This window comes from Pseudophryne corroboree, chromosome 4, assembly GCF_028390025.1.
Source record: "Pseudophryne corroboree isolate aPseCor3 chromosome 4, aPseCor3.hap2, whole genome shotgun sequence".
NCBI lineage: Eukaryota > Metazoa > Chordata > Amphibia > Anura > Myobatrachidae > Pseudophryne > Pseudophryne corroboree.
Window position 1 is genome coordinate 429,404,406 of NC_086447.1, and position 20,567 is coordinate 429,424,972.

The 20,567-nt window shown below is 43.7% G+C and overlaps 2 protein-coding genes across 2 annotated transcripts in view; both read left to right on the top strand.

Annotated features, from left to right (window-relative positions):
• The window catches only part of LOC134910927 (uncharacterized), a 455,362-nt gene that overhangs the window by 64,546 nt on the left and 370,249 nt on the right, over window positions 1-20,567 (top strand). Inside the window, exons 19-25 of the mRNA XM_063919317.1 lie at window positions 1,171-1,382; window positions 3,445-3,562; window positions 4,580-4,705; window positions 11,663-11,819; window positions 13,839-14,064; window positions 15,704-15,924; window positions 16,937-17,115. Coding sequence (XP_063775387.1) covers window positions 1,171-1,382; window positions 3,445-3,562; window positions 4,580-4,705; window positions 11,663-11,819; window positions 13,839-14,064; window positions 15,704-15,924; window positions 16,937-17,115 — 1,239 coding nt within the window. The remainder of the gene's footprint in view (window positions 1-1,170; window positions 1,383-3,444; window positions 3,563-4,579; window positions 4,706-11,662; window positions 11,820-13,838; window positions 14,065-15,703; window positions 15,925-16,936; window positions 17,116-20,567) is intronic.
• On the top strand, window positions 9,025-10,684 carry LOC134909697 (SH3 domain-binding protein 5-like). Its single transcript, XM_063916869.1, has one exon. It carries the CDS (start codon window positions 9,126-9,128, stop codon window positions 10,248-10,250), a length of 1,125 nt encoding a protein of 374 aa, XP_063772939.1. The 5' UTR covers window positions 9,025-9,125; the 3' UTR covers window positions 10,251-10,684.

The following is a 20,567-nucleotide window of genomic DNA, read 5'->3' on the forward strand; positions in this document are numbered from 1 at the left end:
GAAATCCGATGGTTCTGGTTCTAAGCCATTGATGGCAGAGAGAACAGCAATGTTTTTTTAAAATGTGTTTTTTTTCCCCCTAGTCATATGGGTCATGGCACATAGCTCTACACCTGGCTTTTCCTTGATTTGCCCGTGGCTGGAGAGTCCCACCTATCACCCTTTTACAGCTATTGCATGATGATATTATTCATCGATGGTTTCCTGCCAACTACAAAACCCAACAATGACACCATCAATGAAAACCATCAACGATAGCTCTGTCTGTGGCCATCCCTAATCATTAGTAAACAAGATCCCAGATGTGAAGTTTACGCCATCATTGAATTTGTTCGTTACCCATCCACAAAATTCTATCCTTTTATCTGGGTTGAAGATTTAATCCATCTATCCGGGTCTCAAGATGCTGCAACAACTGAATGCCATTTCTGCTTTTTCAAAATGCACGATACTTGATCTGTTGACACCACTTTCTGCAGCCAACTTTCATGTGCTGTTTTGGGGGGACTGCTTGCAGACACACCTGGGACCAGATTGGTTATAAGTATGTGTTGTATCTGTTGATGTACATCATTGACCATTTCTCGATTGGTCTGTAAAACCTTCTTAAACTTCTCAGTAAGTTTGGCTGTGGTGTCATGTGCAATGTTTTTGCCATGTTTCCTTTCAAAGCATATTTATATTTAATAGGACACAGTTTCACACTTAAAATAAACACTTTTGTCTAAGAGGCCTAATGTTTTTAATTAGAGACACTGCACCAGATATCTCTAACAGAAATGGCCTGAGCTAAGCGAAAGCTGATTGGTGGAGATCCTGGTTATCTACTGTATAATGATGGAACTTTGCTAATAGTGTAGTCCCAGGGGGAAGTCTGGAAAAAAAACAAAAAACTAAACTGTTTTTGGGAAGACAGAGTATATAAGGTGCCATTAAGAAAGAATATGATTACTTGTTAAAGTGAGGCTACAACAAAGAGGTTAGAGATTAAATTGAATCTATGCTTAAATCTATGGGCAAATTGCAAATTATATATACATACTATAGAACAGGTTCATCATAGATTCGAAATACTAACCACAACAAGGAAATTATGTGTACTGTATATCTTCTAAAACACAGTTTTGAATCTGTCTTTTGAATCACATTGGAAATGTTTTTATACCAAAGGCAGAAAAATTCAAGATGTACAAAAGTAATTTAGAGGACGTAGTTAAGGAGTATGGGAAAATTCAACAGAGGATCCCTGGGAACTTCACTGTGTTGTTCACCTCCCATCTGGAGCGAGTAAACCGCCAATTCCAACCAGGATTATCTACTTTATCATGGAGCAGTGTCAACATAGAGGGTCTCCTTCATCAAACCAGTGCTGCTGTCAAAAGGTGAAAAACCCAGGACCAGGTCATGTTAAATAATGATGCACAAAATCAGCATAATGCAAATTAACAGTTATATTCTAGGATATTGTGTATTTTGAAGGGAATGTATCTTGGAGGTCATTCCGAGTTGTTCGCTCGCAAGGCGATTTTAGCAGAGTTGCTCACGCTAAGCTGCCACCTACTGGGAGTGAATCTTAGCATCTTAAAATTGCGAACGATGTATTCGCAATATTGCGATTACACACCTCGTAGCAGTTTCTGAGTAGCTTCAGACTTACTCGGCATCTGCGATCAGTTCAGTGCTTGTCGTTCCTGGTTTGACGTCACAAACACTCCCAGCGTTCGCCCAGACACTCCTCCGTTTCTCCGGCCACTCCTGCGTTTTTTCCGGAAACGGTAGCGTTTTTTCCCACACGCCCATAAAACGGCCTGTTTCCGCCCAGTAACACCCATTTCCTGTCAATCACATTACGATCGCCAGAACGATGAAAAAGCCGTGAGTAAAATTACTAAGTGCATAGCAAATTTACTTGGCGCAGTCGCAGTGCGGACATTGCGCATGCGCATTAAGCGGAAAATCGCTGCGATGCGAAGATTTTTACCGAGCGAACAACTCGGAATGAGGGCCCTTATCTGGTAAAAATTATCAGCAAAAGTAAAAATCTATTTTGTAGCCTACAGTGTTACCTACAGTATGTATGGAGCAGTTAAAGCGTTGACTAATTTTTTTCCATAGTTATCAGATCTGTAAACTAGAAAAAGAAAGTATACTTCTAATAAGTTATTCTTGTTCTACCTTGAAAGGTTATCTCATGCAATGTTTGTCCAGATAGCAGGCTCATAAACATTTTCTTAAATATACTTTTATGTAGGGGCAATCACCTTTTTACCATAGAACAAGAGAACTATCAATAATGTTAGGCTGGCGCATATTGGGGTCAGATCGACCACTAAAGCCCTACATGGGACAGAGATTTAGAGGTCAAAATTAAAGCCAAAATATCTGTCCAGAAGGTTAATATTCTGTGGCATCACCTTGCCCTACGGAACAAAACATATTTTTATTTATTTTATTTATTTATTACCAGTTATTTATAAAGCGCACACATATTCCGCAGCGCTGTACAGAGAATATTTGCCCATTCACATCAGTCCCTGCCCCAGTGGAGCTTCCATTCTATATTCCCTACCACATGTACACAGACACATTCATACAAGTGTTAATTTTGTTGGGAGCCAATTAACCTACCAGTATATTTTTGGATTGTGGGAGGAAACCGGAGTACCCGGAGGAAACCCACGCAAGTACGGGGAGAATATACAAACTCCACACAGTTAGGGCCATGGTGGGAATCGAACCCATGACCTCAGTGCTGTACACCATCCGTACATGCAGCAGACGTGTCACAATGTATCCTGCCTATGAATCCAGTTGAGATGGCTGTGTGTGAATGGCATTCTAGGTTATGTTTAGTTTCCATCATTGATGAAGTACTATCTGCTTGTCATGTAGCAAAACATTTTGACTTGAGATATGAGTGCTTTTTAATTGTAAGTCATATAGGTGGTTATTCAGATGTAGAAGCAAGCAAAAAAAAGCAAGCTACTAGGCAAAACCATGTTGCACTGCAGGGGGGGGGGGGCAGATGTAACATGTGCAGAGAGATTTCGATTTGGGTGTAAAAATAAAGCTGTCTAACATTTGTGGGCTACATGCAAAAGCAGACAGTATTTACCCTGCACAGATATAGTATAAATGTATTACCTCCCCTTGCATTGCAAAATGGTTTGTTCCAGATATATTATGTAGACAAAAGCTATTGGACACTCCCCTTCCCCCACCTCGCGCAATTGGAATAGTGTGCTCCTTTACATAAATGTCTGAGTTCAGCCAACATCCCGCACAGTCACTGAACTCGGAATTCATTGCATCCCGGCCTTAGAAACAAAGCGGATATTATTGGACAATATTGCATCTCAAAACTTTTGTATTTTTTTTTTATTAAGGTTTTAAAAAAAAAATTTTAAAAAGTAAAAATTCACATTTTTACCCTTTGTCATATAGGTTGCAAGCCATTGTTAATAAAGTTACAGAAATTAAGGAACAGGTGATAGAAAACACACTTGAAGCGGTCTCAAATTTTGACTTACTGTCTGTTGACGAGATCACAAATGCACCAAAGGTACAATGTTGTAACCATTGCTAATTTAACAATTATAGGGTAACGCCAGCTAAAGCTCAAATATTACTCAATAATATTAGGACATGAAATAAAAATTTACATCCAGAACAGTGCTTTATAGTGCACATGTGCAAGAATACCAAACCTTAGTTAAGATGCAATGTAATTGAGTGTCATACCTGATACTGTAGTTAGCAACTATGGGCTAGATACAGAGGTGGATGCACTTATAACATCGAGTGCAAGTGCCCAATGTTTTAAATCTGCGAATGCATTCCAATGGTTACCGCCAGGGAACGCAGATCAGAAATTGCATGGTATTAGTCAGCGGTGACTGGGGGATGGCTTTCGTTAGTGGGCTTTTTAAGGGCTGCGTGGAAAAGTAGCAGCTACTACCGCTTCAGGCTCTCTGTAGTTTATCTCTCCTTAATGTGAAACAGGATGTCATCCACTTCTATTTCAGATGTTGTCAGATATTTCAGTGCTCACAAAAGTATATACAGTAAATTCCGATATAGGGGCATATTTAATAATGAGTGACGCTTGTGTATCCATCTGAATGTATTAAACAAACAGGAATCCACAAGCCCAAATTGGAAAAAAGTATGTATCAAAGTGTATGACTGAGGAGGAGGAGGAGGAGAATACCACAAATTCCTGATGCATTTCATATGAAAGTATACTTCATCTGGGGTCAAAACTGGCAATATCTCTTTTCAGGGGAGATGTACCAAGCCTACAAAAGAGGACAAGTGGAGAAGTTTCCCATATGATGCAATCAGCTGCTAGCTATCAAATGATAGCTTTAATCTGATTGGTTGCTACATGTAAATTCTTTACATGTCTTCTTTAAAAGGCTTGATACATCTCTCCCTTAAGCTGCTATTTTTATATGGCTTAGGCTGCAGGCTTATGTATATTTTACTTAGAAACCCCAACTGTAGACTTAAAACAAAATGGATCAGTGCTGAGATTATGTACTGTTTGTCTCTGCTATAAATTGTGTCATACTTTCAGAGTCCTGCAGAATTTGTACAGCTCTTAAAGTGGTCTTTGCTGGAAAAGAAAAATGAGTTAGAAGTCATGGCAAGTGTCATTAAAAGTGGGTTTGAAGATATCTTAAAAATACTAAAGTCTTTCCAGGTAATGTATAACATTCTACATACAGTACATATGCAATAATGCAGAAAAGGTATAATTATTTTACCCAACATGATATATTAAAAGAAATATTTCTGCTTGTAACATCTTAGTGTTTAAGGAAGGGGTGGTAGTTAATCAGTTGAGAGTCAGAATGTCTACAGTGAAATGTTGAGCAGAAAACCCAGCATGGTACTAATGTCAAATACTGCATTTTAAGCTTCTCTGCGCTATAACTTTATTATTTATTAACAGTTTGTTATATAGTGCAGCAAATTCTGTTACACTTTACAATTGGTAACAACAGTGATAAAACAAAGCTGGGTAATAACAGACGGTCATAGAGGTAGGAAAGCCCTGCTTGCAAGCTTACAATCTATAGGCAAATAGACATTGGTACACAAAGGTAGGTGGGCTGGTGGGCTGTAATATATGGTCACACAGCAATGTTGGGCAGGGGTCAAGAGGATGGGATAATGAAGAAAGAGAAAACATGTGAGGATATATGTGGACTGTACAGTTGCAATGCAATTGGATAGGAAAGTTTCTGAAGGGTTGAGTTCTCAGGGAACATTTGAAGGTTTGGAGACTAGGGAAGAGTCTTATTGTGCATGGTAGGACATTCCACAGAGTGAGTGCAGCCCGAAGAAAGTCCTTCAATCGTGAATGGGAGCAAATAATGAGTGTGGATGAGAGACATAGATTTTGTGAAGAGCGAAGTGGTCAGGTTGAGAGATGTTTTGAGATAATGGCCTTGTGTGTTAGTAGATGTATTTTATATTGAATACGGTAGAATATAGGTAACCAATGGAGGGACTGACAGAGCTGATCCGCAGACGATGAATGACTAGCAAGGAAGATTAGCCATGCAGCTGTATTCAGATTGTATTATAGTTGTGAAAGTCTCTTTTTTTGGTAAAACCAGTAAGAAGACTATTGCAGTAATCTATGCAGGAGATAATGAGAGCATGGATTATGGTTTTTGCATATTTTGGATATGTTATTTAAATGCATGTAACATGATTTAGAGACAGATTGAATATGGGGAACAAAGGACAGTCGTGCTCTCAACAGTGATAGAGATATCAGGTTGGTAGCTACTATTGGTCGGTGGAAATATAATTAATTCTGTTTTGGAAATATTAAGTTTGAGGTGGCGAGATGACATCCAAAATGAAATGGCAGAAAGTCATCCAGTAACTCAGACCAATACAGATGGTGACAAATCTGGGGAGGATAGGTAAATGTGGGTATTATCCATGTGCAGATGATACTAAAATCCAAAAGGGCTGATTAGTTTGCCAAGAGATGTGGTGTAGATTGAGAAAAGCAGAGGAGCTAAGACTGAGCCTTGTGGTACTCCAACTGAAAGAGGTAGCGAAGAGGAAGTGGATTCAGAGAAGCCGGCAATGAAAAAGTGATTAGATAGGTAGGATGTGTAAAGGGCTGTGTCCTGAAGACCTGGAGATTGTAGTGTTTGTATGAGGAGAGAGTGGTCAACAGTGTCAAAAGCAGCAGCGAGTTCTAGAAGAATAAGAAGTGAGTAATGGCCTTTGGACTTAGAAGTGACCAGAACATTCACTACTTTAGTCATTGCTGTCTCTGTGGAGTGTTGGGAATGAAAGCCTGACTGAAGTGGGTCCACTAAGTTGTGTGAGTTAGAGAAAGTGTGATAGGCAAGTGTAGGCAAGTATCTCAAGTAGCTCGGATGGGCATGATAGCTGAGAGGTAGGATGGTAGTTTGAGAGAGAGAAGGGGCGGAGTGTAATGAAGTCCAAGTTCGGCGGCCGCGCGAGATGCTGGACAAACTCAGATTTTCTTTAAAGGGACAATCATGTACAAGGCATGGTTTGTCACAATCCTGACCAAAATCATATCATTTGCTGGCTTACCTCTGCCATCAGTCCTGTAACCTGCATGTTTTCTGCTGGCTGGGACAAACAGCTCACCAGTTTCATGAGTTCTCTGTGTACTGAGCTCACTCTCTGCTAATGAGTGTATCTGTATTGATTAACCTTCTGTGTGAATTCAGAACTCAGCAAGTCTCTGCATGGTGTGCCTGCATAGCAATCATTGAGGATTCTCATGCTGTCCTATACTTCCGTGCCAGCATCCAAGTCTAGTGGTTTTCAGATATACCTCCCTGTGCTCTCAGGACCTGCGGCCATTATTGTCTGAGTATGCACACACCATGCCAGAGTTCCCTCCAAAACCAGCTATGGATGTCGCCATGACAGTCTCTAGTCAGCTGATCTTCAGGAGCCAATCTGGATTCACTTCCGCATCATGTGAGCCACTCATCCACTCAGCTGTAAGCACTGGGTGTAAGTTCCAGGTCTCAGCACTAGCAAGCTGTCAGTGCTTTGGTGTCTCTCAGCCTGGAGTGAGCCCCAGAATCTCCTGCTGGTAATAGATTCAGTGCAAGTTACCATCCCCCCCGCTGCCTGACTCCCTGGATGATTTAAAGGGATCAGTACTAAACCGCATCCCGATTTAAAGGGTCATCACTGCCACTACATCCTGGTATCTCCAAACTCACTGGAAGTCCTCCAGTGATCCAGAGGGACTTTATATCCCTAGCAGCATTAGACAATCAGCTGGTTCTTGCCAGCTTCCAGTTCATCGCTGCACAAGGTAGCACACCATAGTATCCGGAAAACCTGCTACTGCTGTCTACTACATTGCAGTATCCATTGTGCAAAACCACCGCATCACAGCTACTGGGAAACCAGCAGTGCTGACACTGCACTGCACAGCATACGGAATCCCTATTGTGCTACCTCAGCTGCCCAACATCTGGAAACCAGTGTTGACGACATCCTCGGCTTCATCTACAAGTATTGCTGACATCCTCAGCTTTGGTTACAAGCATTGCCGACATCCTCGGCTTCAACTACAAGTATTGCTGACATTCTCAGCTTCGGTTACAAGCATTGCCGACACCCTTGGCTTCGTTTACAAGTATTGCTGACATCCTCAGCTTCATCTTCAAGCATTGCCGACGTCCTTGGCTTCATCTACAAGTATTGCTGACATCCTTAGCTTCGGTTACAAGTATTGCTGACATCCTCAGCTTCGGTTACAAGCATTGCTGACATACTCGGCTTTGTTTACAAGTAGTGCTGATATCCTCAGCTTCGGTTACAAGCATTGCCGACATCCTCGGCTTAGGTTTACAAGTATTGATGACATCCTCAGCTTCGTCTACAAGCTTTGCCGACGTCCTCTGCTTCGTCTACAAGTATTGCTGACATCCTCAGCTTCGGTTACAAGTATTGCTGATGTCCTCAGCTTCGGTTACAAGCATTGCCGACATGCTCGGCTTAGGTTTACAAGTATTGATGACATTCTCAGCTTCGTCTACAAGCTTTGCCGACGTCCTCTGCTTCGTCTACAAGTATTGCTGACATCCTCAGCTTCGGTTACCAGTATTGCTGATGTCCTCATCCTTGTATACAAGTACTACAAACCTCCTCATCCTCGTCTACGAGTACTGCTGAGCTCTCAGCTTCATCTACAGTCATTGCTGATGTCCTCAGCTTCGTCTACAATTATTGCTGATGCCCTCAGCTTCCTCTACAGTCATTGCTGATGTCCTCAGCTATGACATTGTCTACAGTTACTGCTGATGCTCTCAGCTTCGTCTACAGTCATTGCTGTTGTCCTCAGCCTCATCAACAGCTATCACGCTGGTTCCAGCCAGTGACCCGAACCTCTCCTGCATTGCTGGTCCTCACAGCATTCTGTTACTCACCAGTCCTCAAGTGACTCTATGGGTGACAACCCAGCTACCTATTGCACTGGTGGCTCTCACCACCAGTACCCATAGTTGGACACCTACCATCACAGTTCATTCTGCCTGACTGCTACGCCTGAATGAGAAAACCAATTCTTAAGTCAGCCCAGTTCTGTCCACAGCTCTCAAGACCAGACCCAGTGTCCAGTACTAGTCCAGGGTTCGCAAACAAACTCAGCCGTGACATGGTTTAGCCTTGTACATGATTGCCCCTTTGAAAAAGAAAATCTGAGTTCGGCCGGCAATCTGCATTGCGGCCGAACTCGGACTTCATTAAAGCCCGGCATTAGGGTCAGAATTTCGTTTTTTTTCAGAATGGGAGTAATCACTGCATGCTTGAACAATGAAGGAACGATACCAGTAGAGGGAGAGAGAGATTACAGATTTTAGTAAAGGTTGGGATGAGCACAGGAGACAGAGCTTTACTTATTTGTGAGGGTATAGGATCAAGATGAAAGGTAGTAGCCCGGCTTCCGGTTCCGGTGCCGCCGGGCGCTGCCTAGATCCAGCCAACTGGGCTGAAACAACGGGGCAGTGCTGGGAGGTTCATCGTGACGTCACCGCCGGGCCCCGTGACGTCACCTCGGGAGGTCCGTTCCATGATGCCATAGAGAGACCGCGCAGGTCATGGAAGGACCCCCTTGTGAGGAGAGGCTTCCAACTCCGGGGGCCGAGAGTGACAAAACCATCCATCCAGAGGTGGGGGGGCAGGAAGATCGCGCCTCCGACGCAAAGAAACAGATTGAGAGCACCGGTGAGACTAAGAAAGATGAGGGAGAGGCAGAGGAAGAGCTAGACCCTAGGATACAGGAGGAACTGGAACGTCTGAACCAGGCCAGCGAGGAGATCAACCAGCTGGAGTTACAGTTGGATGATGCCCGCACCGCCTACCGTCGTATCCTGTCCGAGTCTGCCAGGCGCCTAAACGCTCTGACCACGCAGCTTGGAGCTTGTATCGAAAAAGCCCGGCCGTACTATGAGGCTCGGAGATTGGCCAAGGAGGCTCAGCAGGACACACACAGCGCGGCTCTGCGGTACGAGCGGGCGGTCAGCATGCATGCCGCAGCGCGAGAGATGGTCTTCGTTGCGGAGCAAGGTGTCACCGCCGACAAGAACAGGTTGGACCCAACGTGGCAGGAGATGCTGAATCACGCCACCTGCAAAGTGAATGAGGCTGAAGAGGAGCGGCTGAGCAGCGAGTTTGAGCACCAGCGGGTGACCCGTCAGTGCCACCAAGCGGAAGCCAAAGTTCAGACTTTGCAGAAGAGCTTGAAGCGCGTTATCATTAAGAGTCGCCCCTACTTCGAGTTAAAGGTTCAGTTCAACAGCGTCTTAGAGGAACACAAGTCCCGGGTCACCTCTCTGGAAGCCTCAGTGTCGCAGGCGAAGCTCAGGTACTCTGCGACACTGCGCAATTTGGAGCTGATCAGCGAGGAGATCCACGCACGCCGCACACACGGGCCTCTGCTAACACTTAGGGCCCCTCCTCTTGGAGCTGAAGCCCCTACCCCCCTGACCGACGGGGAGATGGGCCCGCCTTCAGACACCGTCTCCCTCCTCAGCCTGCAGACCATTGCATCCGACCTGCAGAAGAGCGATTCTGTGGAGCACCTGAGGGGTCTGAGCGATGTAACCAGCCTGGACGGGAGGAACACGGAAGAGGGGGAAGAGGACGACGGCACAGACAGAGAGAGGGGAGGCGGAAGAGGGAACGGAGGGGCTTTTAAGCACCACAGGAGTGTGAGCCTTTGAGGGGGAAAACATTTTGAGGTTAGACACTCGATAAAGACTCAAGAACGTTCAAACAACCTAGCACAGCAAGCTTTATGTGAGTGATCCCGCAGGACAGGAAGGGACTCTTCATACATCACAGACTGGCTCCATGGTGATGGAGAAAGGGAGTAATCCGCATAACGATGACGCTCTGAGGGCAGTCACGCCTGATAGTGTTGGAGCATTCGGTAAGAGCGGAAATGAACACACTTGAATGCGAACATTTTTTTGCAGAAACGCTTCTAGATGTAGGGAGTTAGGAGCAGAGGTCATTTATACAGGTAGCACAGTGTTGCCGGAGGACTCGGAGAGGGAACACTGTAATAGGTCAGAGGACATGTCTTGCTGTTATGAGAACTGTCTCTGTTTGATGCAGCACTCCGTATGTCTATTTAAATAAACATGTATTGGTGTCTCTGAAAAAAAAAAAAAAAAGATGAAAGGTAGTAGAGTAGGAGGATGAGAAGGGCATTGATACTTCATCTTCATTTATGGGGAAAAATTAAGAGAAGGTGCCAGAGGGTTCAGGTAGAGAATTTAGCAGTTCGCTGGCTGAGGAAGAGCATACTATTTCTTCTCAGATCTTATCAATCTTGTCCTTGAAGTAGGAAGCAAGATCTTGCTCATTGATAGTGGTTGGTGGGTTGGGTGACGGAGGGTAGAGAGGTGATTTAAATGTATAAAAAAGTCGCTTAACACGATGTTTTACCATCATGTTAAAAGATAATAAACTCAACAAAGTTAAAACTGTCAGATCATACCAGAACCTAAGAGAGAAGCTTCTAACTGAACCGCCTCTTGTGATATACATGGAGCTTCTAACTAAGGTCTGGGGGCACCGCGGTCACATAGCTGCATCCCGCTGGGAATGTAGCTGGGTGGTCGCATGGAATTTCCAATCCCTGTTTCTCTTTTTCATTTCCAATCAACACTGTGGACTTTATACTTAGTTGGAGTTGCTCCAGTTGGTGTAGTGTAGAATCTGCAAATTGGCTCTGTGCATGCCCACAAACTGGCCACACTGTTTGTTACAGGATATGTGGCAAGGGGGAGGGAAAGCTGTGGTCTAACATAGGCTGAGTACAGTTAATGACCTGATGGGGAAGTGTGCGAAGTTGTGCTTCTAAATGCTAAAAAAGTTATTTCTTATCTGAAGTGGTTCAGATAAGGCAATTTACATTTATTTTTTTTAGTTTGGGGCCAGTGTTCTCTATATAGTTAAAGCTGTGCTGAAGGTTACTTTTATTAAGTTATTACACCTTGTTGTTGCATATATTATATATATATATATATATATATATATATATATATATATATATATACTGTATATATTTATGCTGCAAAGGCTCTCTTACGGTGTCAGGGTCCCTTAATGCTTTTTTTTTTTTCAGGAATCCATCCCAGAAAATAGCAGAACATCTGTCCCTGTGAGGAATATTGCTTCCAATTCTTGGCTGAAAAAAACATTACGTAAACCACAGGCAGTGTTCCTATCCTCAGATAACTCCATCATGGATTACCCTGAAGAAATTGTCAGTCAGGTTCTGGGTGCGTTGCTCAGTTCATATTAAAGATTGTCACCGAACACATCATACAGACTGATAATATTGGTCACAATAGTCTGTGAAGGCTGAGTGTATACCTTATAATCCAATGTATTTTATGTCAAAATAATCCTCACTTGATATTTTTTTTAATTTTTATTCAGTGTGTTTGTAATACTGAATATTTATAGAGGCAAGGAAGTATACATTAAAACAGTATTAATAATACAGTACAAGTTATAATGGATCTGTTACCATAAAATAGTTGTAATAAGTTACTATATGTCATTATTGAACCCCCCCCCCCCCAAAAAAAAAATCAAAAAAAAAAAAAAAACAGCTCATGCTACTCTTTTGTATACTTACATAACATATGGGATAGTTCTAAGATAATGTAAAACAGCAAGAAAAGGGTTAACTGGCCTTCCAATTCCCCAGCTGGTATACTTTATAGGGGAGAACAGACACCAGCAGGTAGTGTTATGTTTAGGCGCCTAAAGTCTGTTAGGGACAATAATGTTATGTGGGCCATATATCAATTACTGATCCGATCCACTGATTAGATATATGGGCCATTAGGCAGAGTGTTTACTTTTGAGTTATGGGCCCCTATAGTATATCTGAGATGAATTCTCCATTCTGTCGATTCTGAAGTTGGGGAATTGGGGAAATGCAACATGTAGGATTTACCTGATTTGCAGATTCCAACCAAAACATGATAGGGTTCTGCGATACAGGCATAGGTGTTTCTATAATGGGTGCAGTGTGTGCGGTGCACACTGGCCCCTGGATCCAAGGAGCGGGCGCCATGTTCCCGGAGACCTGCACATGCGCAGTAGACTCTGAGTCTACTCACTGCCGTAGAGGAGTGGGCCCGCAACGAAGGATGCATGCAGGCTCTCTGCTCTCTTAAAATCAGGGATATTTAACATCCAGAATTTCCCTGATTTCCTGACGGATCACCGATCATCCATGGCAGCTGATCAGCGTATTTGATCGGCAGATCTGGGAATTGCACCACTGATGTATGTTTTGCATTATGCAGTAGGGGAGACACTATTATTACACTATGGTGGCCTTTAAGGTTAAGTAGCAGGGGAACAGGGTTATGGTAGTGATGTGAGGGAGGGTTTGCTTCATGAAGCTTAAGTAAGGAAGAGCAACAGCCCACTTATCAATTGTCTTTGCTCTTTTGACCAGGTAGCAATTGCAGGGAACGTTGCTTTAGAATCCTCCTCAAGCTGTTTAGCGATGCGCTTGCATTTCAGCGGGTGGAGGGGGGGAGGGCCCGGCATGCGGGCTGCCTTGCCCTGTGCTGGGCCGCACCCCGAATGCTAGAGAGGTGAGTTGTAGTTTTGCGATTTCTGCTGAATTAGGCCCTAAAGCTATCTGCACATTTTACATCCTCCCACCTGCAGTGCAGCATGGTTTCTCCAAGGTGCAAAGTTACAGGGCCCTTTTTTTCCTTTGCTTTCAACTCAGAATCAGCCCCAGTATGACCACTGGATAATGCTACTTTGTAGTTAGCTAATTAAAAAAAAAGAAAGGATATTTTAGTTGACAAAAATTTCCTGGGACAACTCCCGTAAAACGTCAGTGCTTTGGAATCCCTTGGTTTCACCCAATTATTATTTTGTATTTTTTTTAATACTAAGTGTTGCATTTATATACATATACTGATTTTACTGGGACAAGAAATTGCCTTCTTAAATATTTCCCTCTTGTTATGCAGCTTTGTTTAGTTTCAAAGGAATGTTTTCTTTGCTAGACATTACTCAGAGAACTAACAATATGAGATTCCCACATTTTATTGACAGAGCCATTACTGTATATATAATTGTTTGTTCTTTTGGTTTTGTTTGTTGTTTCAGTGTTATTAGATTTCTGTAGCAACTGGTGTAGTGATTGCCATTGCCATTCTTGGGTTTTAAGACAACAACACTTTTTTGTTTTACATCCAAATAAATTTAACAACATTATTTTCAGATAATTTTATAACATCTTTTTATATTTCCTTTTACAGAGTCACTTAGCAATGACCTCTACCAGGCTGTTTACACCTGTGTCTTGCGTTCCTTACTCATCCTAGCACAGTTAACAGAATGTGATATGGAAAGTATCACAAGTGGCCTTTTCCAATTATTCAATGAAAGATCAGGACCTGGATCAGAGAGGAACAAACCTCCCATTAATACATGCACTCTTAAAGATCTGCTTTTGAGTTCAAAACTTCAGGCACAGAGTTTACGGTAAGGATATAAATAAGGAGCTTTTGATGGATTTCACAACTCCTGTTATTATTATCCTCTATGTGAATGCACCAAGCGTCTGTAGTGCTGTACAAAGAAACACAACACACCCACTTAAATATAAAAAGTACAAAAAGTATAAAGGAGAAAAATGTAACTGCGAAGTAAGTTACATTTTGTGAGTAGAGTCGTAGCTAGTGATGTGCAAGCAGTGCCGTCATCGAGGCCCTTTGGGGTGAGCACCATCGCTGCCCAACGGCATCTGCTATTGGCTTGCAGGGTGCCAGGAGTGGCACTCTACAGTCTGTTGGGCTGCTGCATACCTGCCGGGAGAGGTCTTTGGACACTCCAACACACACCTGCAGCCTGTACAGCTGTCCAGAGCACTTCCTGGTGCTGCTTCATCATGATGTCATATGTTCTGGGGTGGAACTGGCACAGGGTGCAAATTTACCCTGCCCTGCCCTGTTTGTTAGTGTAATATAACAGTCTCAATCTATAAGCCAGTGTCCTGGGGTAAGCAGACAGAAGGTTCATTGACACTGAGAGCACAATTTGACTTGATAGTTCGGGGGAAGAACAAGAAGGAGGAGGGCCCTGCTTGTGAGGCCTCAGAGACTAAGGTAGTTGGGGTATAATGGGAGGTGAACTGGCAAGAGAGAGGCAGGTGGGCAGCGTGATGAGCGCTAAGTAGATGAAGAGAGCTGACTGACTTTGAAGAACAAGTGCCTTTTCATGGAGTGTGTGAAGCAGTGTAGGCTTGCAGACAGTCTGATGGGGCAGGAGTGAGCTTCAGTGGAGGGGATCAGCATGGGAGAAATCTTGGATGCTGGAGTTGGAGGAGATAATCAGTGCAGAGGCAAGATGACAGTCAGAGCAAGACCGGAGATAGTGTGGGGAATTGATAATAGATATAAGAAGGGAGAGGTGGTATAGAGGAAAACCAGAGAGTAGGAGATTTTAATAGTCCGAGTGAAACATAACAAGGGCATTACTCCTACAGTATATGTAACCTATAAGGGAAGTATGATAGGCAACGGACAGTAAATGTACTGACCATCATATTCATTTGCCAATGCAAAAATATACAGCTACAACATCGTCCCCCCGCCACCTGATGGTCCGGCACCTCTTTTAATCCAGACACATCGGGTGCCGGGGGAATTTAGGCGGTGGGGAGTAGTTAAGTTGCAGAAGGGCTTAGATAGGCTGTGGGAATGTTTAAATAGGCAGCAGAAGGCTTAGTTAGACTGCGGAGGGGTGGATGGGGGAGAGAGTCGTGCTGTGGGCGGGTAGTCCGGCTGCGGGGCGGGGAGTTGGGCTGCAGGGCATGGAGTCGGGCTGCGGCGGTTAGTCAGGCTGCAGGGCGAGGAGTTAGGCTGAGGGAGGCATGCTGTGTAGAAATAGGCTGCAGGAGAGGGGGGAGGGGAGGTCAGGATGCTGCCGGCACCTCCATCACCGATACCTCCGATAATTCGGCAAAACTGATCATCTGGCACAGTGTCAGAACAGAGTGTGCTGAATTATCGGTGGTGTACCTGTAGTTTAAACTATGATTTTCCAGTGCTTGCAGTTCTTGTGGACAGTTTCTCAATGGCATGAAAAATTATTACTCATAAGCCTTGCTTTTCTCCCACAGGTTTAAGCTGTCCCTCATGTTCCAGATACCACACATTCTGATAGATCCCTCTATAGAAGTAGTGGAAGATGCTTTGGCGCAGGCTGTTCTTTCTGTTATAAGCATAAGTGATTCCTCAAGCTGGTGGTCAGGAGAGAAGAAAGGCCAATCTTTCCATGTGTGTCTGGGTGCAGATGAGCTTCTGCAGCATATTGCAACTACAATTGTGAAATCTGTTGGAGGTAATGCTCTGTTCTAGATGGTTTATTTGACCTCAGTATTGGTATATAAGTACTTAAAAAAATAAAACAGAAAATATGTCGTATGGACGTTCTCTGAGAATTGTCTGGGCTAAAAGTGAGTGGTAACACAATTAATAAATCTAGCAGCTTTCTATTTCAGAGTTTCAGAGTTGATCGCAGCAGCAAATTTGTTAGCAGTTGGGCAAAACCATGTGCATTGCAGGTGTGGCAGATATAACATGTGCAGAGAGAGTTAGATTTGGATGGGTTATTTTGTTTCTGTTCAGGGTAAATACCGGCTGCTTTATTTTTACACTGCAATTTAGATTTCAGATTGAACACACCCCACCCAAATCTAACTCTCTCTGCACATGTTATATCTGCCCCCCCCTCCCCCCTGCAGTGCACATGGTTTTGCCCAACGGCCAACAAATTTGCTGCTGCGATCAACTCTGAATTAGGCCCTTTGAGCGCCGTTGCAAGACCATCGCAGCACATGCACAGCATAACTCTGATGCATATGCAGTAGCAAAATCATTGGCCAACTGCGCAAACATCAGCTTTGCATCCTGAATCAATCCCTCTGGCGTTACAAAACAAGACTAAGCAGCAGATAACCATTTATGTGGCCACATCCATGGAGAACACAATGTTGCATGATAAACAATTTTGTCTTATTTATTTTAAATGTAAATGATGGTAGATGTGGAACCTAACCAAGCTTTTTATTTTCATGTCTGGCACACGGCACCATGATGCAGGTGTTGGATGTGCTCCATTATGAATTATGATAATAATACATAAACTGATGAATTCATTTATTGTGCTGTACAAAGAGCTACCCTGCTGGTATTTCTGTAACTCCCCAGAGAAGCTCTCATACAGACTTTAGCAGTTGAGGTTACATAATCCGGTCATTTTCCTTGGCTTAGGAAAATAAATGTTGATGGTGTTTTAGCTTGTTCTTGGCTTGAGAAACATGTGTAGAATGATGTTTTGGCTTTTGTTGTAGACTTGCAGGCTGTGGTGAAGAAGCATGTTTTCAGTCTAAGTTGCTATGACTTCCTGTGGACGGACAACATGTATACACAGAGTCAGGAGCTTTTACAGGGTAACCCAGGCCTTTCTGTCATTCATAAGGAAGTACAACGATTTCTCAACATTGAAGAACAAATCAAACAATATCCTGAGGTGAGACATTTTAATAACAATGATTATATTCCCCCATCTTTCTGGAAATCATTTTTACTAGAGATGAGCGGGTTCGGTTTCTCTGAATCCGAACCCGCACGAACTTCATGTTTTTTTTCACGGGTCCGAGCGACTCGGATCTTCCCGCCTTGCTCGGTTAACCCGAGCGCGCCCGAACGTCATCATGACGCTGTCGGATTCTCGCGAGACTCGGATTCTATATAAGGAGCCGCGCGTCGCCGCCATTTTCACACGTGCATTGAGATTGATAGGGAGAGGACGTGGCTGGCGTCCTCTCCATTTAGATTAGAAGAGAGAGAGAGAGAGAGAGAGATTGACCTGATTTACTGGAGCTTAGGAGTACTGTAGAAGTGTAGAGAGTGCAGAGTTTACTAGTGACTGACCACAGTGACCACCAGACAGTGCAGTTTTATTTAATATATCCGTTCTCTGCCTGAAAAAAACGATACACAGTGACTCAGTCACATACCATATCTGTGTGCACTGCTCAGCCCAGTGTGCTGCATCATCTATGTATATATCTGACTGTGCTCAGCTCACACATCTTATAATTGTGGGGGAGACTGGGGAGCACTGCAGTGCCAGTTATAGGTTATAGCAGGAGCCAGGAGTACATATTATTATTAAAATTAAACAGTGCACACTTTTGCTGCAGGAGTGCCACTGCCAGTGTGACTGACCAGTGACCTGACCACACTGACCACCAGTATAGTTAGTAGTATAGTATACTATATTGTGATTGCCTGAAAAAGTTAAACACTCGTATCTGACTGTGCTCAGCTCACACATCTTATAATTGTAGGGGAGACTGGGGAGCACTGCAGTGCCAGTTATAGGTTATAGCAGGAGCCAGGAGTACATATTATTATTAAAATTAAACAGTGCACACTTTTGCTGCAGGAGTGCCACTGCCAGTGTGACTGACCAGTGACCTGACCACACTGACCACCAGTATAGTTAGTAGTATAGTATACTATATTGTGATTGCCTGAAAAAGTTAAACACTCGTCGTGTGACTTCACTTGTGTGGTGTTTTTTTTTTATTCTATAAAAAACTCATTCTGCTGACAGACAGTGTCCAGCAGGTCCGTCATTATATAATATATACCTGTCTGGCTGCAGTAGTGATATATATATATTTTTTATATCATTATTTATCATCCAGTCGCAGCAGACACAGTACGGTAGTTCACGGCTGTGGCTACCTCTGTGTCGGCACTCGGCAGTCCGTCCATAATTGTATACCACCTACCCGTGGTTTTTTTTTTTTCTTCTTTATACATACATACTACTACTACATCTCTTTATCAACCAGTCTATATTAGCAGCAGACACAGTACAGTACGGTAGTCCACGGCTGTAGCTACCTCTGTGTCGGCACTCGGCAGTCCGTCCATAATTGTATACCACCTACCCGTGTTTTTTTTTTCTTTCTTCTTTATACATACATACTACTACTACTACTACATCTCTTTATCAACCAGTCTATATTAGCAGCAGACACAGTACAGTACGGTAGTCCACGGCTGTAGCTACCTCTGTGTCGGCACTGGGCAGTCCGTCCATAATTGTATACCACCTACCCGTGGTTTTTTTTTCTTTCTTCTTTATACATACATACTACTACTACATCTCTTTATCAACCAGTCTATATTAGCAGCAGACACAGTACAGTACGGTAGTCCACGGCTGTAGCTACCTCTGTGTTGGCACTGGGCAGTCCGTCCATAATTGTATACCACCTACCCGTGGTTTTTTTTTCTTTCTTCTTTATACATACATACTACTACTACTACATCTCTTTATCAACCAGTCTATATTAGCAGCAGACACAGTACAGTACGGTAGTCCACGGCTGTAGCTACCTCTGTGTCGGCACTGGGCAGTCCGTCCATAATTGTATACCACCTACCCGTGGTTTTTTTTTCTTTCTTCTTTATACATACATACTACTACTACATCTCTTTATCAACCAGTCTATATTAGCAGCAGACACAGTACAGTACGGTAGTCCACGGCTGTAGCTACCTCTGTGTCGGCACTGGGCAGTCCGTCCATAATTGTATACCACCTACCCGTGGTTTTTTTTTCTTTCTTCTTTATACATACATACTACTACTACATCTCTTTATCAACCAGTCTATATTAGCAGCAGACACAGTACAGTACGGTAGTCCACGGCTGTAGCTACCTCTGTGTCGGCACTCGGCAGTCCGTCCATAATTGTATACCACCTACCCGTGGTTTTTTTTTCTTTCTTCTTTATACATACATACTACTACTACTACATCTCTTTATCAACCAGTCTATATTAGCAGCAGACACAGTACAGTACGGTAGTCCACGGCTGTAGCTACCTCTGTGTCGGCACTCGGCAGTCCATCCATAATTGTATACTAGTATCCATCCATCTCCATTGTTTACCTGAGGTGCCTTTTAGTTGTGCCTATTAAAATATGGAGAACAAAAATGTTGAGGTTCCAAAATTAGGGAAAGATCAAGATCCACTTCCACCTCGTGCTGAAGCTGCTGCCACTAGTCATGGCCGAGACGATGAAATGCCAGCAACGTCGTCTGCCAAGGCCGATGCCCAATGTCATAGTACAGAGCATGTCAAATCCAAAACACCAAATATCAGTAAAAAAAGGACTCCAAAACCTAAAATAAAATTGTCGGAGGAGAAGCGTAAACTTGCCAATATGCCATTTACCACACGGAGTGGCAAGGAACGGCTGAGGCCCTGGCCTATGTTCATGGCTAGTGGTTCAGCTTCACATGAGGATGGAGGCACTCAGCCTCTCGCTAGAAAAATGAAAAGACTCAAGCTGGCAAAAGCAGTAGCACCGCAAAGAACTGTGCGTTCTTCGAAATCCCAAATCCACAAGGAGAGTCCAATTGTGTCGGTTGCGATGCCTGACCTTCCCAACACTGGACGTGAAGAGCATGCGCCTTCCACCATTTGCACGCCCCCTGCAAGTGCTGGAAGGAGCACCCGCAGTCCAGTTCCTGATAGTCAGATTGAAGATGTCAGTGTTGAAGTACACCAGGATGAGGAGGATATGGGTGTTGCTGGCGCTGGGGAGGAAATTGACCAGGAGGATTCTGATGGTGAGGTGGTTTGTTTAAGTCAGGCACCCGGGGAGACACCTGTTGTCCGTGGGAGGAATAGGGCCGTTGACATGCCTGGTGAAAATACCAAAAAAATCAGCTCTTCGGTGTGGAAGTATTTCACCAGAAATGCGGACAACAGGTGTCAAGCCGTGTGTTCCCTTTGTCAAGCTGTAATAAGTAGGGGTAAGGACGTTAACCACCTCGGAACATCCTCCCTTATACGTCACCTGCAGCGCATTCATAATAAGTCAGTGACAAGTTCAAAAACTTGGGCCGACAGCGGAAGCAGTCCACTGACCAGTAAATCCCTTCCTCTTGTA